Source organism: Wyeomyia smithii, chromosome 2 (assembly GCF_029784165.1).
Source record: "Wyeomyia smithii strain HCP4-BCI-WySm-NY-G18 chromosome 2, ASM2978416v1, whole genome shotgun sequence".
Classification (NCBI taxonomy): Eukaryota; Metazoa; Arthropoda; class Insecta; order Diptera; family Culicidae; genus Wyeomyia; species Wyeomyia smithii.
Window position 1 is genome coordinate 138,132,806 of NC_073695.1, and position 14,351 is coordinate 138,147,156.

At 37.9% G+C, this 14,351-nt stretch overlaps 1 protein-coding gene across 1 annotated transcript in view; it reads left to right on the top strand.

The window, feature by feature from the left end:
• LOC129723611 (apoptosis-stimulating of p53 protein 2) overlaps positions 1-14,351 on the top strand; it is a 172,181-nt gene that overhangs the window by 80,836 nt on the left and 76,994 nt on the right. The window contains exons 4-5 of the mRNA XM_055677938.1: positions 3,371-3,588; positions 3,764-3,966. Of these exons, the coding sequence (XP_055533913.1) occupies positions 3,371-3,588; positions 3,764-3,966 (421 nt within the window). The remainder of the gene's footprint in view (positions 1-3,370; positions 3,589-3,763; positions 3,967-14,351) is intronic.

Here is a 14,351-nt window from a genome sequence, read left to right on the forward strand (position 1 = left end):
GTAACGCTTCGAATGAGTCCGAGGAGTATTTAGATCGCTGGATACTCGATTTCGCCAAAAAGGTCTGTCCGGACTCTGTCCCCGAACAGAAGACCTTTCGCGACACGTTTTTAGTAGCTACGGAAGAGCCTCCATTTTCGATGTTGGAATTTTCAATGGCTCTCCTCTCGTGCAACAATAAAGCTCCAGGGTTGGATAGAATTAAATTCAACTTGTTGAAGAACCTACCCGATTCTGCAAAAAGACGCTTGTTGAACTTGTTCAACAAGTTTCTTGAGCTAAACATTGTTCCGCACGACTGGAGGGAGATAAAAGTCATTGCTATTCAAAAACCCGGAAAACCTGCCTCTGATCACAATTCTTATAGGCCGATTGCTATGCTCTTCTGCATCCGGAAATTAATGGAGAAAATGATCCTCTTACGGTTAGACAAATGGGTCGAAACAAATGGTTTACTTTCAGATACTCAATTTGGCTTCCGCCGGGGCAAAGGAACGAACGATTGCCTAGCGTTGCTTTCTACTGAAATTCAACTCGCCTTTGCTCGAAAAGAGCAAATGGCTTCTGCATTTTTGGACATTAAGGGGGCATTTGACTCTGTCTCTGTAGAAGTTGTAACCGAGAAACTTCATTCGCAGGGACTTTCACCAAATTTGAATAATTTTTTGCTCAATTTGTTGTCAGAAAAGCATATGTATTTCTCACATGGTGATTCGACAACTTCCCGAATTAGTTACATGGGTCTTCCCCAGGGCTCATGTTTAAGCCCTCTCTTATATAATGTCTACGTTAATGACATCGATGAATGTCTTGCCAATTCATGCACGCTACGGCAACTTGCAGACGATAGCGTTGTATCCATTACTGGTAGCGAGGCTAGCGATCTGCAAGGACCATTGCAAGATACCTTAGACAATTTGTCTGAATGGGCTCTCAAGCTGGGTATCGAATTCTCTCCGGAGAAAACTGAGCTGGTCGTTTTTTCTAGGAAGCATAACCCAGCTCAGCTGCAGCTCCTACTAACGGGTAAAACGATCACTCAGGTTTTAGTCGCTAAATATCTCGGGGTCTGGTTCGACTCTAAATGCACCTGGGCTTGTCATATTAGGTATCTGACACAAAAATGCCAACAGAGGATTAATTTTCTTCGTACGATTACTGGAACTTGGTGGGGTGCTCACCCAAGAGACCTTCTAAGGTTATACCAAACAACGATACTGTCAGTTCTTGAATACGGTTGTTTCTGCTTTCGCTCTGCTGCGAAAACACACATTATAAAACTAGAAAGAATACAATATCGTTGCTTGCGTATTGCCTTAGGTTGCATGCAGTCGACCCATACGATGAGTCTTGAAGTGCTAGCGGGTATTCTTCCGTTGAAACATCGTTTTTGGAATCTCTCTTACCGGTTACTTATTCGATGTACGATCATGAACCCATTAGTAATTGAAAATTTCGAGAGGTTGGTCGACCTTCAATCTCAATCCAGATTTATGACTTTATGTTTTGACTATATGGCTCAAAATATTAATCCTTCTTCATACGATTCCTCCAATGTCGCACTTTTAAATACTTCTAACAATGCTATATTCTTCGACACCACCATGAAACAAGACATTTCTGGTATCCCGGATCAATTACGACCGCAAGAGATCCCTAAGATTTTTTCCGATAAGTTCAAACATGTTAGTTGTGATAAAAGGTTTTTCACTGACGGATCTAATCTAGATGAGTCCACTGGCTTCGGTGTTTTCCACGAAAATTTTACCGCCTCCTACAAACTCGATGCTCCTGCTTCCGTGTACACCGCAGAATTTGCTGCTATTCAGTACTCCCTTGGGATCATCGAAACCCTACCCATAGACCACTACTTCATCTTCACAGACAGTCTCAGTGCCATTGAGGCTCTGCGATCGATGAAGACTGTGAAGCACACCCCGTATTTCCTGGGGAAAATACGTCGGTTTTTAAGTGCTTTAACAGATAAAAATTACCGGGTTACCTTAGCGTGGGTACCTTCTCATTGTTCCATTCCGGGCAATGAAAAGGCTGACTCTTTAGCTAAGGTGGGTGCTATTGATGGCGATATTTATAGTAGACCAATTGCTTATGATGAATTTTATAGTATTTTGCGTCAGAGAACACTCAATAGTTGGCAATTATCATGGGATACAGATGAACTGGGACGGTGGCTACATTCCATTTCTCCTAAGGTATCGACGAAAGCATGGTTCAAGGGGTTGGAAGTAAGTCGGGACTTCATTCGAGTGATGTCAAGACTTATGTCCAATCACTACACGTTAAACACGCATCTCTTTCGTATAGGACTTGTGGACAGTAATCACTGCGTTTGTGGCGATGGCTACCACGACATCGAGCACGTTGTTTGGTCGTGTGCCGAATACTCTGATGTTAGGTCCAAGCTAATAGATTCCCTCCGGGCCCGAGGAAGACAAGCAAATGTACCCGTTAGAGACATTTTGGGAAGTGGCGATCTCCAGTATATGTCAGAGCTATACTGTTTTTTAAAAATGCGGATATTAAACTCTAAAATAAACGTTTTTTTGTATCTTATCAGATTACTCATCCTTCTTTCACTGAATGACTGGTGTACCTTGTGCTGGAGACACAAAAACTCGAAACCTGATTGGATACAGTGCTGTACCTGTTTCGAGATCACGATAATTCGGTGCAATGTGAAATGCAGTGTAATACATGTGCGAAAATTTATTCACTAGTAATTAGAAATTAGTTTATATTTATCTTAGAATAGTTATAGTTAATAATTACTTAATAATACAAACAAACTCAAGCTCCCAACCCAACAACCCCCAACCAGAAATCTGTAAAACCATACTAACCCCAGTAAATCGGGTGTAGCGATGACTCCCTCTAACAAGTTTGTTTTTACCCTGTAAAAATAAAATGTATTGTAAACACTGCTCCGTCAAGCTAACGCAAATGAGCTAGAATATAAACAACTTTAAAACTAAAAAAACTAAACTCTTATTATTATTATTACTCTTATTATTATTATTACTCTTATTATTATTTTTATTACTCTTATTATTATTACTCTTATTATTATTATTACCATTATTATACTATTTCGACCGATTTTTCTTTTGAGTTAGAACGTATCCAATATCCAATTTATCATGCATTTGCATGATATATGTGAATGTATCCATTTAGAATGTTTAAAATAACTAAACAAAGGAAAAAATCGGCGGGATAAAGTTTGCCGGGTCAGCTAGTTAAATTTATAAATGCGTAGATGGCCGCATACTTTCATTCCAGAAATCTGTATCATAAGTAATATCTTGTGTTAACTAAATTATTAACCCATCTTATCTTTGCTCCAAAATAGGTTCTTGGTATGCTTTGGGTGTGATGTCAATGCTCAAGATTCAGATGGGTGGACGCCACTGCATTGTGCAGCTAGTTGTAATAACCTAGCGATGGTTAAATATTTGGTTGAGTCTGGAGCCTGTTTATTTGCCGCTACGTTATCCGACCATGAAACACCAGCAGAAAAGTGTGAGGAAGACGAGGAAGGTTTTGATGGTTGCTCTGAATATTTATATAGTACGTTGTATTTGAAGATAAACGGGCATATCTCGGGCATGAGGAAGAAGGCTTTTTGTGCTTTTCAACAGCTTTTACTCACTATTCTCATAACATTCGTACCGCTCTTCTGTTATGCCTGTTTATCTATTCATATTTTTTTTTCAAAAATAGTTTAAAATCCATGTATTTACAGGCGTTCAAGAAAAGTTGGGAATTTTGAATGATGGTGATGTCTTCGCCGTATTTGCTTATGATGCGCAACAATCGGATGAGTTAAGTTTTTCTGTAAATGATAAACTTACAGTTATTCGTAAAGGAGACGACTCTGAAAGAGAGTGGTGGTGGGCCAAGGAATCCAATGGCGCAGAAGGTTACATTCCCAGAAACTTGCTAGGGGTAAGTTAAAAATTTTACTCAATTATTAAATTTTAGCTTTTATTTTTTAATACAGACTAAAAAATGTTTGACTAATGATAGTGTTCAGTGTCAATTATTATAAGTAAGGGGCCATACACATACCACGTGGACAGTTGGGGACGGGGGGGGGGGGGGGGGGGTTGTGTAATGTCCACGGTTCTACAAAAAAAGAATTTACATGGCATTTGTCCAGGGGGGGGGGGGTCAAAATCGTTAAAATTCTGTCCACGTGGTATGTGGATGGCCCCTAAGACTAAATAGTAATATCTTTTAAAAGTAAATTCACATTTGAGAAGGAGGTGGCAGCACTCATAAGGTTTTTTTGCATTCTTTGTTTTTGAAAATTTATCTGTAACATTTGAAAAGGACTGAACAAAGAGATAGAGAAAAGTTGATAAGGGATGACTTCTAGAAAAATATCTGAACTTTTTTAAAAAAGTATTGACAATATTAAATTTGAAAGTTCATTTTAAAAATAAAAAGTAATTTTCAATAAATCGGTCATGTAAGATTTTTCTCAAAATAAATTTTTTAGATAGACAGTTTAGTTGGCTAATACTCCTCTGAACAAATCACACACTCAAAGAAAAAAGTTGTTCTAACAATAACTTTTTCAGGTTTACCGCAGATTCACGTTTTATGCTTTTGAGCTGTCATCAATTGAGAGAATTAAAAGCGTTCCTTCGATCGATTAAATTTATAATATTTTTTGTTGAATCTTTAAAGCTTTTCATAAAATTATTTTTAAATGATAGGCTTAAATTTTTTCTCGTAAAGTTGGTGATTAGCTGCTGTTTTTTCCATGGCATCCTGGATTTTATTGGCAGCGCTCTTTTGTGACGCCTATGTGCTTTCGTATATTTGAGACGCTCTCAAGTATTGCTTGAGCGAGCTCTACTTCTCTCATATTTTGTGACTTAATTCCTTTTTTCAACCGTATATACGCTTCAATGAATAATTTAAAAAAAAATTGAAAATGTATTAAGACCACAACATAAAACCTAAATTAATCCACCCAGCGGTCAGACTCAGCCTTTCTCATTTAAACTTATTTAGGGATACCATCCGTCCTGATTTAGCAGGACATGTCCTGATTTTTAGAAACCCGTTTGGAGCGTCCTGATTTATTTTTCATATTTTAGCATTTGTCCTGATTTTTCTGAATGGTGCCGGACATTCAGAAATGTTGAAGATTTTTCAGGACTTTTTCTTGACCCCGGAAAGAAAAGGACTCATTTCAAACGATTTTTTTCCTTGGTTGAATCTTGACGAGAGAAGTTGTCTAGTCGTTGAAACCGTTAAACATCTGACAATTGTTAAGTATAATTTCAAACAGTTTACGTTTGCTACATTTTTGGGTATCTATTAATGCCTAAGGAATCAAAGTTGCAAAAATGAATCGTCCGAGAAATACGTTAAATAAATAAATGAGTGTTTTGGCGTATGTTGCAGAGCAAATCTCAGATTGCATGTTTTATTTATTGTTATCTCAAAAAAAAAGCTTAGATCAAATTTGTGCCGGAAAAAAAAGTTGTCCTGATTTTTAACTCCGACCAAATGGTAACCCTAAACTTATTATTTGTAAAAATAGATTTACATGAATGCTTAAATCCAATAAAGGTTTATTCACTCTTTGGGTTCTAAAATATTGATGTTGTAAATGAAGTATAAAATATGAAATTTGACGTAATGTGAGTGCTTAAGAAATAGCGAAATAAAGAAATGACTCACACATTTAACACACATTTAAATCATGTTGAGACCATATATATTGATCAAAGCAGGTATAGTTTTGAATAGTCTTTGAATTTCTTTTCTTTCCAAAACTTTTGAACCACATATCAAATTGTTATGAAGTTTGTTATTTGTAAGTTTGAGAGATGACTTGTTTGTATGACACTAGTTATGTTCAAATTAGTCGTGTAATATTTGAGATAATAGACTTTCGTTGTTTTAACAATTCAATACATAACGGTTGCTTAAGTTCGACTATAATTAAATAAAAAGGGAACGTATAGGGCAGCCCAACTTTGAAACCATGTGTTCAATCATAATTCATCAGTTAACGCTTAACTAGCCCATTCACCTGATATCAATATTGTTCAAATCGGTTGTGTAGTTTCTAAGATACTGAAGTTTCGTGATTTTCACATTTCGATACATTACAGACGAAATTACTGTCCGATTACACGAAAATTAAATGGGGTGTTATGAGGCAGCTAGACCTTTCATTTGACACTAATTTTGTGGAAATCGGTTCAACCATCTCTGATAAAAGTGAGTGAGTTCAAGTAATGTTTGGAATATGTTACTTTCCATAGCTGGATTTCACATTTTTAAACATAACAGGCAAAGTAATAATCCGTTCGCAAATAAAATCAATGGGGTCTTATGGGGCAACTAGACGTCCAGCCATCTCGGAGAAACATGAGTGAGATTAAATAGTCTCCAGAACACGTTTCTGTAAATAACTTCTGAACCACAAATTCAATCTTCACAAAATTCAAAAGTCAAGGGTTTTTAAGGTAACCCGTTCATTTGAAATTAATTTTGTTCAAATCGGTTGTGTTGTGTATATTTAATTTCTCACAAAATAAACATTTGTAATCAAGGTAATGATCCAACATTTGTTACTAGAATAAGACGAGAGGTTCTTGATCTAACACTTTGTAGCGCTAAACTATCTGGAATGATTGTGAACTGGCACGTGTCAGAAGAACAATCATTGTCGGACCACAAACAAATTATGTTTAACTATGTTTCTGGGGAGCTCGTGTCCGAAAAATTCAGAGATCCTAGAAAAACTAATTGGGATAGCTACTATTCCACACTCTCAAACAAGATTTTGCTCTCAGTGGACATCTCTTCCACTGAGCAACTCGAATCTGTTTCCTCATCTTTTCTAACTAATATAATAGATTCCTTCGAAGAAAGTTGCCCGGTGAAACGGAAAACTTCTAGTAAGAACGTATCTTGGTGGAACAATAAACTTGAAAAGCTAAGAAAATCGTCAAGAAGGCTTTTCAACAAAGCTAAAACTACCGGAAATTGGACAGAATATAAAAGCTGTCTAACAGAATACAATCGAGAGATTCGAAAATCACAGAGAAGGGACTGGAAGCGTACATGTGAGCAAGTTGAAAACTTGCCAGTTGTAGCTAGACTCCATAAAGCCCTCTCTACAGATCACACAAATGGGCTAGGCCGCTTAAAGAACGAAAACGGTCAGTTCACAACAGACTCTCAGGAAACACTTAGTGTCATGATGGATACACACTTCCCAGGCTCGACTCAATTGACTTCCGAAAATGCACAGGACTTCTATATGGCTCAACCTAGCTCAATTCATGACAAGGTTAAAGCTCAAGAATTAGCCAGTGTAAGCTTCACGACGTCAAGAGTTGAATGGGCAGTGGATTCCTTAAAGCCCTTTAAATCGCCGGGGCCAGATGGGATTTATCCAGTGCTTTTACAAAAAAGCAAGGATATTATAGTCCCCTGTCTGGTGGAGATGTTCAGGACTAGCATGACACTAAGCTACATTCCGAGTAAATGGCGAGAAGTCCGCGTCATATTCATTCCTAAGGCTGGAAAACGTGATAGGACGAGTCCCAAAACATATAGACCAATCAGTCTAACTTCTGTCATTTTGAAAATGATGGAAAAAATCATTGATCTACATATCAAATTATCATACTTAAAAAGTAGACCATTAAACAAATTTCAGTTTGCCTATCAAACTGGTAAATCAACTGAAACAGCACTCCACACGCTGGTTTCAAAACTAGAGAAGTCTTTTGAGGCTAAAGAAATCTCACTGACAGCCTTTCTTAAAATTGAGGGAGCGTTTGACAATGCTTCTCACGAATCTATAAAAAATGACATGTTTTGACATGTGCATCTTGAATTAGACTGACGCTATGTTATCAAACCGGTTGATAACAGCCAATTTAGGAAGATCAACTTTAACGACAAAACCAACAAGGGGTTGCCCACAAGGAGGGGTTTTATCTCCCTTATTGTGGTCTCTTGTTGTCGAAGATCTTCTTAACAACTTAAACTAGGATACGAAATCATCGGATTCGCTGATGACATTACTATTTTAGTTAGGGGTGAATGCGGATCCACTATTTCTAATAGAATGCAATACGCTTTAAACTACACACTTAAATGGTGTAACCTGGAAGGACTAAGCGTCAATCCTTCTAAAACAGTTATAATCCCATTTATAAGAAATAGAAAGTATAATATTGCAACTCTTAAGTTGGGAGACACACAGTTGGTGGCTATCCAAGCGAACCAAGTACCTAGGTGTTATGCTTGACCATAACCATAAGCTGCGATCTCAAAAGCAAACAACGCTCTTTGGGCTTGCAGCAATACATTTGGCAAAAAATGGGGACTCAAGCCGAGGATGATTCACTGGATATACTTGGCAATAGTGAGACCCAGAGTAACTTATGCCTCGCTAGTGTGGTGGCCTAAAACTTCACAATTATCAGCTCAGAAAAAGTTAGATAAACTACAACGTCTGGTACGCCTATCAACAACAGGAGCAATGGCCAGTGCACTATCCAAAGCCTTAGAAGCTCTTCTATATCTTCTACCTCTACATCAGTATGTACAACTTGAAGCCGAAAAAGGTGCTCTTAGGCTAAAACGTGTTAAAACTTTTCAGGAAGGGGATCTAAAGGGACATCTACGAATCCTCAAAGATTTCCAACCGAACACGTTAATTACCATGACTGTGGACTGGATGGACGCTGGAACTAACTTCAATGTTCCTTTCAAAGTGATTGAAACCAATCGCAGTGAATGGGAAGAAGGAGGTCCCAAAGTTCGTCCTGGATCAGTCATATTTTATACAGATGGCTCTAAAATGGGCGAGTCTACAGGCGCTGTGGTCACTGGACCAGGAATCAATATATCAATTCCAATGGGGCAGTGGCCCACAGTTTTTCAAGCGGAAATAAATGCTGTTCTAACATGCACAAGTATTTGCTTGGCTAGGAAATATAGGTATGCCAATATCTGCATTTTCTCAGATAGTCAAGCAGCTCTCAATGCTATAAAAGCATACACTTGTCAGTCGAAGTTGGTATGGGATTGTATTCAATCCCTATGACAACTAACTGTAACAAACGTTGTCAATCTATACTGGATGCCTGGTCACTGTGGTATAGAAGGAAATGAAAAAAGCCGATCTCTTAGCAAGAATTGTTTCTTCAACTGTTTTCGTCGGGCCGGAGCCATTCTGTGGGGTATCTTCATCCTGTTTGAAATCTGAGCTAAGAGGCTGGGAATTAATGATGATTGATGCCAACTGGAAGGCTTACTCCAAAGCAAGGCAATCTAAACTATTCATTACACCATGTAAAAGAATCACACGGAACCTACTCAGTATGAATAAAGCTGATCTGAGTACGTTAACTGGCCTACTTACTGGGCACTGTCCGAGTAAGTATCACCTTAAAAATTTAGGTAAACTGACAGATGACTTATGTCGTTTCTGTAATTCTGAAGTAGAAACCTCTGAACACTTACTGTGCCAATGCAGCGCATTAATTCAGCAAAGACTGCGTATTCTTGGAAAAGGTATCCTCACGCCTAACGAGATATGGTCTGCTGAACTAATGAAGGTAAGGAACTTCATCAAAGAAGTCATACCTTCTTGGGGTGAAATGCAAAGTCTGGGTGCGACTATCACTGATACCCATGGTGATGGAACGAACTGACAGTGCATAAAAATTAACGCGGAGTATACCACAATATATCTAACTAATGGTAGTAGTGGTCATAGGCTCCTACAGGAAAAAAAATCGGTTGTGTAGTTTCTGAGATATTGATGTTTCGTGATTTTTACATTTTGATACATAACCTCTAAACAAGGAATCCGATTACAATAAAATTCAATAGGGTCTTATGGGGCAACTAGACCTTTCATTTGCAATTAATTTCATTGTAATCGGTCCAGCCATCTCTGAGAAAATCGTGTGAGATTGGGAGAGCGTTACACACACACACACACACACATATACAGAAAATGCTCAGCTCGTCGAGCTGAGTCGAGTGATACACGACATTCGGCCCTTTTGAGCACTTTTATACCTTTAGTTTTTGCAGTGATTGCCATACCTTTCCAGGAGAAAGGCAAAAATATGTAATTAAGCACTTATCTGAGGTTTTCCCGCAAAGTTTTCAATTCCTCCTTCTTCTTTTGTATATTGCTGGAAGTTCTAGATTTAGCCTTCTACTCTTAGCTTCTGCCTCCTGTTTTTCCTTTTGTCTAAATTTTTAAGCTTCAGATTCTTTTTTTTCTTTTTTCTTCCTCCTTCTGCATTGTATATAATTGGTGCGCCTTTTGACCCATTAGTACTAACCTTTTGGGAATGGGTACAAGGTAAGCTTTATTGTTATGAGTTTTCAAAGCTGCCTTGACCGTCATGAGTGCGTTGAGAGTTCTCCCGCTCATGAACGCCTTGTCGTCAGTCAAAATTCTAGCTGAGGTTGAAAAATTGCGTTCAGCGTTTCCATGAGAAAGCGAAAGCGATGCCTTCACTATTCCCGATATCAATGGGTACATAGCCCTCTATCTGTCTTCATAAAAAAACGGTTGCAATATTTGTCAACCCTTATAAGCTCACTATCAGGTCGAGCTTCGTAGCCGCAAGGTTACAGAGTCCGCTTTGACAAGCGAATGGTGATAGGTTCGAATCTTTGTAGAACCAAACCATTCGTTCGCAAAAAGGACTTTAAGTATGAGTTTATTCTCAGGCTCTTCCATCTTCTCTCCAGATTTAATAACCTCTCGTCTAAAGCTTCGATAATATCATAGACTTTAGCACGTCTACGCTGTTAGAGTGATAGCTCGCAGGAGGTTATGATAGAATCGATAAGGAAGAAAGTAGGTTACTAAATCTGAATGAGAAAACAAAAAGTACTATAACTTCCCCCCAGACTTAATAACCACTGATCTAAGGCTTCGATAATATCATAGACTATGGCACGTTATATGCTTTTAGAGTGATAGCCTGCAGGAGGATATGATAAGGTCGATAAGGAAGGTAGTAGGTTACTAAGTCTGAAGGAGAAGACAAAAAGCACTATAACACGGAGCAGGTTACTTCTCAATAAGTAGCACTGCAAAATGGTAAAAAAACAGAAATGTGCAAACAGCAAAAACGTCCGGACAATGCCACAATAGATAAAACAATACTGGTCGCAGTGGGGTCCACACAAAAAAAAATCAGGTAAATCCTCCTCAATTTTCAACAGATGCTTTGAATTAGCATATTTTCCATCAAAATGGAAAAATGCCGAAGTCACTCCAGTTTTAAAACCTGAAAAAATCCAGCTGAAGCATCAAGTTATCGTTCAATTAGTTTACTCTCTTCTATAAGCAAACTTTTTGAAAGAATAATTCTTAATAGAATGATGACACATATTAACGGATTTTTTTTTTTGCAAATGAGCAGTTTGGGTTTCGACATGGGCATTCGGCACATCGGTTAGAGCACCTCCAGTGGAATAACCTTCAGATTTATTAGTACGAATCATATTAGGGGCCATCCACATACCACGTGGACAGATTTTCAACGATTTCGACCCCCCCCTCCCTCTCCGTGGACAACTGCCCATATAAATTCTAAAAAAAATGTATAGACCGTGGACTTTAGCCAACCCCCCTCCCAAAGCTGTCCACGTGGTATGTGGATGGTCCCTAATATGATTCGTACTAATAAATCTGAAGGTTATTCCACTGGAGATGCTCTTCTAGACATAGAGAAGGCGTTCGACAGTGTTTGGCATAAAGGTTTGATAGCTAAAATGTCTAATTTCCGTTTTCCTCTTTACATCACACAAATGATTCAAAGTAACTTGACTGACCGCACTCTTCAGGTTAACTATTTAAATAGTAAATCTGATAGATTGCCTGTTAGAGCTGGTGTACCACAAGGAAGTATCTTGGGCCCAGTCTTATATAATATTTTTACTTCTGATTCTTCTGATTCACCACCAGGATGTGAGAAATCTCTGTTCTGTGACGATAAAAGCATTTCCGTAAAAGGAAAAAGCCTTCGTGTTATATGCAGTAGGCTGCAAAAAAGTCTAGATATATTTTCTTCATATTTGCAGAAATGGAAGATTCCTCCTTATGCATCAAAAACACAAATAAATTGTTTTCAAACCCACCAATAATCATTTTGTTAAGATGAACGGTGTAATTCTCAATTGGTCTGATCAAGCTAAATACTTAGGGCTAATTTATGATAAAAATCTTGCTTTCAATATCCAAACAAAGTGCAATAAACATATAGAATGTTTGTATTGTTTTATCAACAGAAATTCTAATATAATAAAGTTCGCCTATGTATGAGGCAATCCATGGGTGGTGTTCCACGGTTTGTACGTTTGTCGACTTCCGACAACATTTTGAGTTGTAAAATGGCGACTTCCGGTGACTGGAAAACTGCCGAAAATGACCAAATAGCACCTAATATGGGAAATTTTTTTTTTAACCAGAATGACGCTCAGAGGCCAGAAATTGTCTCAAAATGCCATTTTGAAATCCAAGATGGCGACTTCCGGTTTCTGAAAAACAGCGGAAAATGACCAAATATGGGTTTTTCCGCGATTGTTATGATGCACTGAAGCCACAAATCGACCTCAGACAACATTTTGAATTGTAAGATGGCGACTTCCCAAATGACCAAATACCACCTAATATGGATGTTTCTTTAACCAGAATGACGCTCAGAGGCTAGAAATTGTCTCTGAATACCATTTTGAAATCCAAGATGGCGACTTCCGGTTTCTGAAAAACAGCGAGATATGACCAAATACCACCCAATGTGGGTATTTCCGAAATCGTTATGATGCACTGAAACCACAAATAGCGACTTTTGGTGACTGGAAAACTGCCGAAAATGACCCAAAAACAACCAAATATGAGTGTTTCTTTAACCAGAATGATGCTCAGAGGCCAGAAATTGTCTCCAAATGCCATTTTGAAACCCAATATGGCGACTTACGGTTCCTAAACAACAGTGGCAAAAAACCAAATAACACTCATTATGGGTATTTCCAGGATTGTTATGATGCACTTAAGCTACAAATCGACCTCAGACAACATTATGAATTGTAAAATGACGACTTCCGGTGCATGGGAAACTGCCGAAAATGACCAAATACCACCCAATATGGGTGTTTCTTCAACCGGCCGATTTCCATCCCATATGAGATGCTTCGATACCAAAATGATGCACAGGAGCTAGAATCGACCACAGACACCATTTTGAATTCTAAGATGGTGACTTCCGGTTTCTGGAAAATAACCGAAAATGACTAAATAACACCTATTATTGGTGTTTCCTAAAGCAGAATGACGCTCAGGGGCCAGAAATTGTCTCCAAATGCCATTTTAAAATCCAAGGTAGTGACTTTCGGTTTCTGGAAAATAGCCTAAAGTGACCAAATACCACCCAATATGAGTGTTTCTTTAACCAGAATGATGCATGGAGCTAAAAATTGACCTCAGACACCATTTTGAATTGTAAGATGATAACTTCTGGGAAACAGCCGAATACTACTGCATATGAATATTTACGTAATCGAAATAATGTATAGAAGCCAAGCATTGACCCTGGACACCATCTTGAATTCGAAGATGACCACTTTCAGTTTCTGGAAAACAACGAAAATAACTGAATAATACCCAATATGAGTGTTTTCGGAATAGAGGTGATGTACTAAAGGCAAAAGTCGAGGATGTTGTCATTCCGATAAAACCAATAATTTCAAACGATATAAACAAACCGCAAGAAATCAATGAATTTGGAATGTTGAAAATTATTAAATTAAACACAAAAATAGGCGGGATGAAGTTTGCCAGGTCAGCTAGTAAATACATAAATATGCTGGTTAAAGCAAAGCTGCAAGTGATGAATACGAAGATTAGAACTCGAGAGTAAAAAATTCGGAGGGATAAAAAAAAAACAAAAAAAATACTTTCAAAACGAAAAAAACTAAACATTAAATAATTGTTTTTGCATAACAGTTGTTATCACTAATTTTGTTTGTTTTGTTGAATACCTTTTATACATAATATAATAAAGCTTTTAAACCAATTACAACATTTTATGTATCCATACTTAAATTGCTAAATTGATAGAACATTCAAGTCTTATCTAAGCTAAAAGTTGCACAACAACCCTATACGACTATTGACAACCATTGTGCGGTTTTTCCTTTTATCTTTTCCACGAGGTAATTGAAACATTCATTTAATTGTACACTTCGTCGCCTGATTATTGAGCTTAAGCTTGACGGCCGCATATTTCGTAGTTGCTTCCGGTGATGGATCT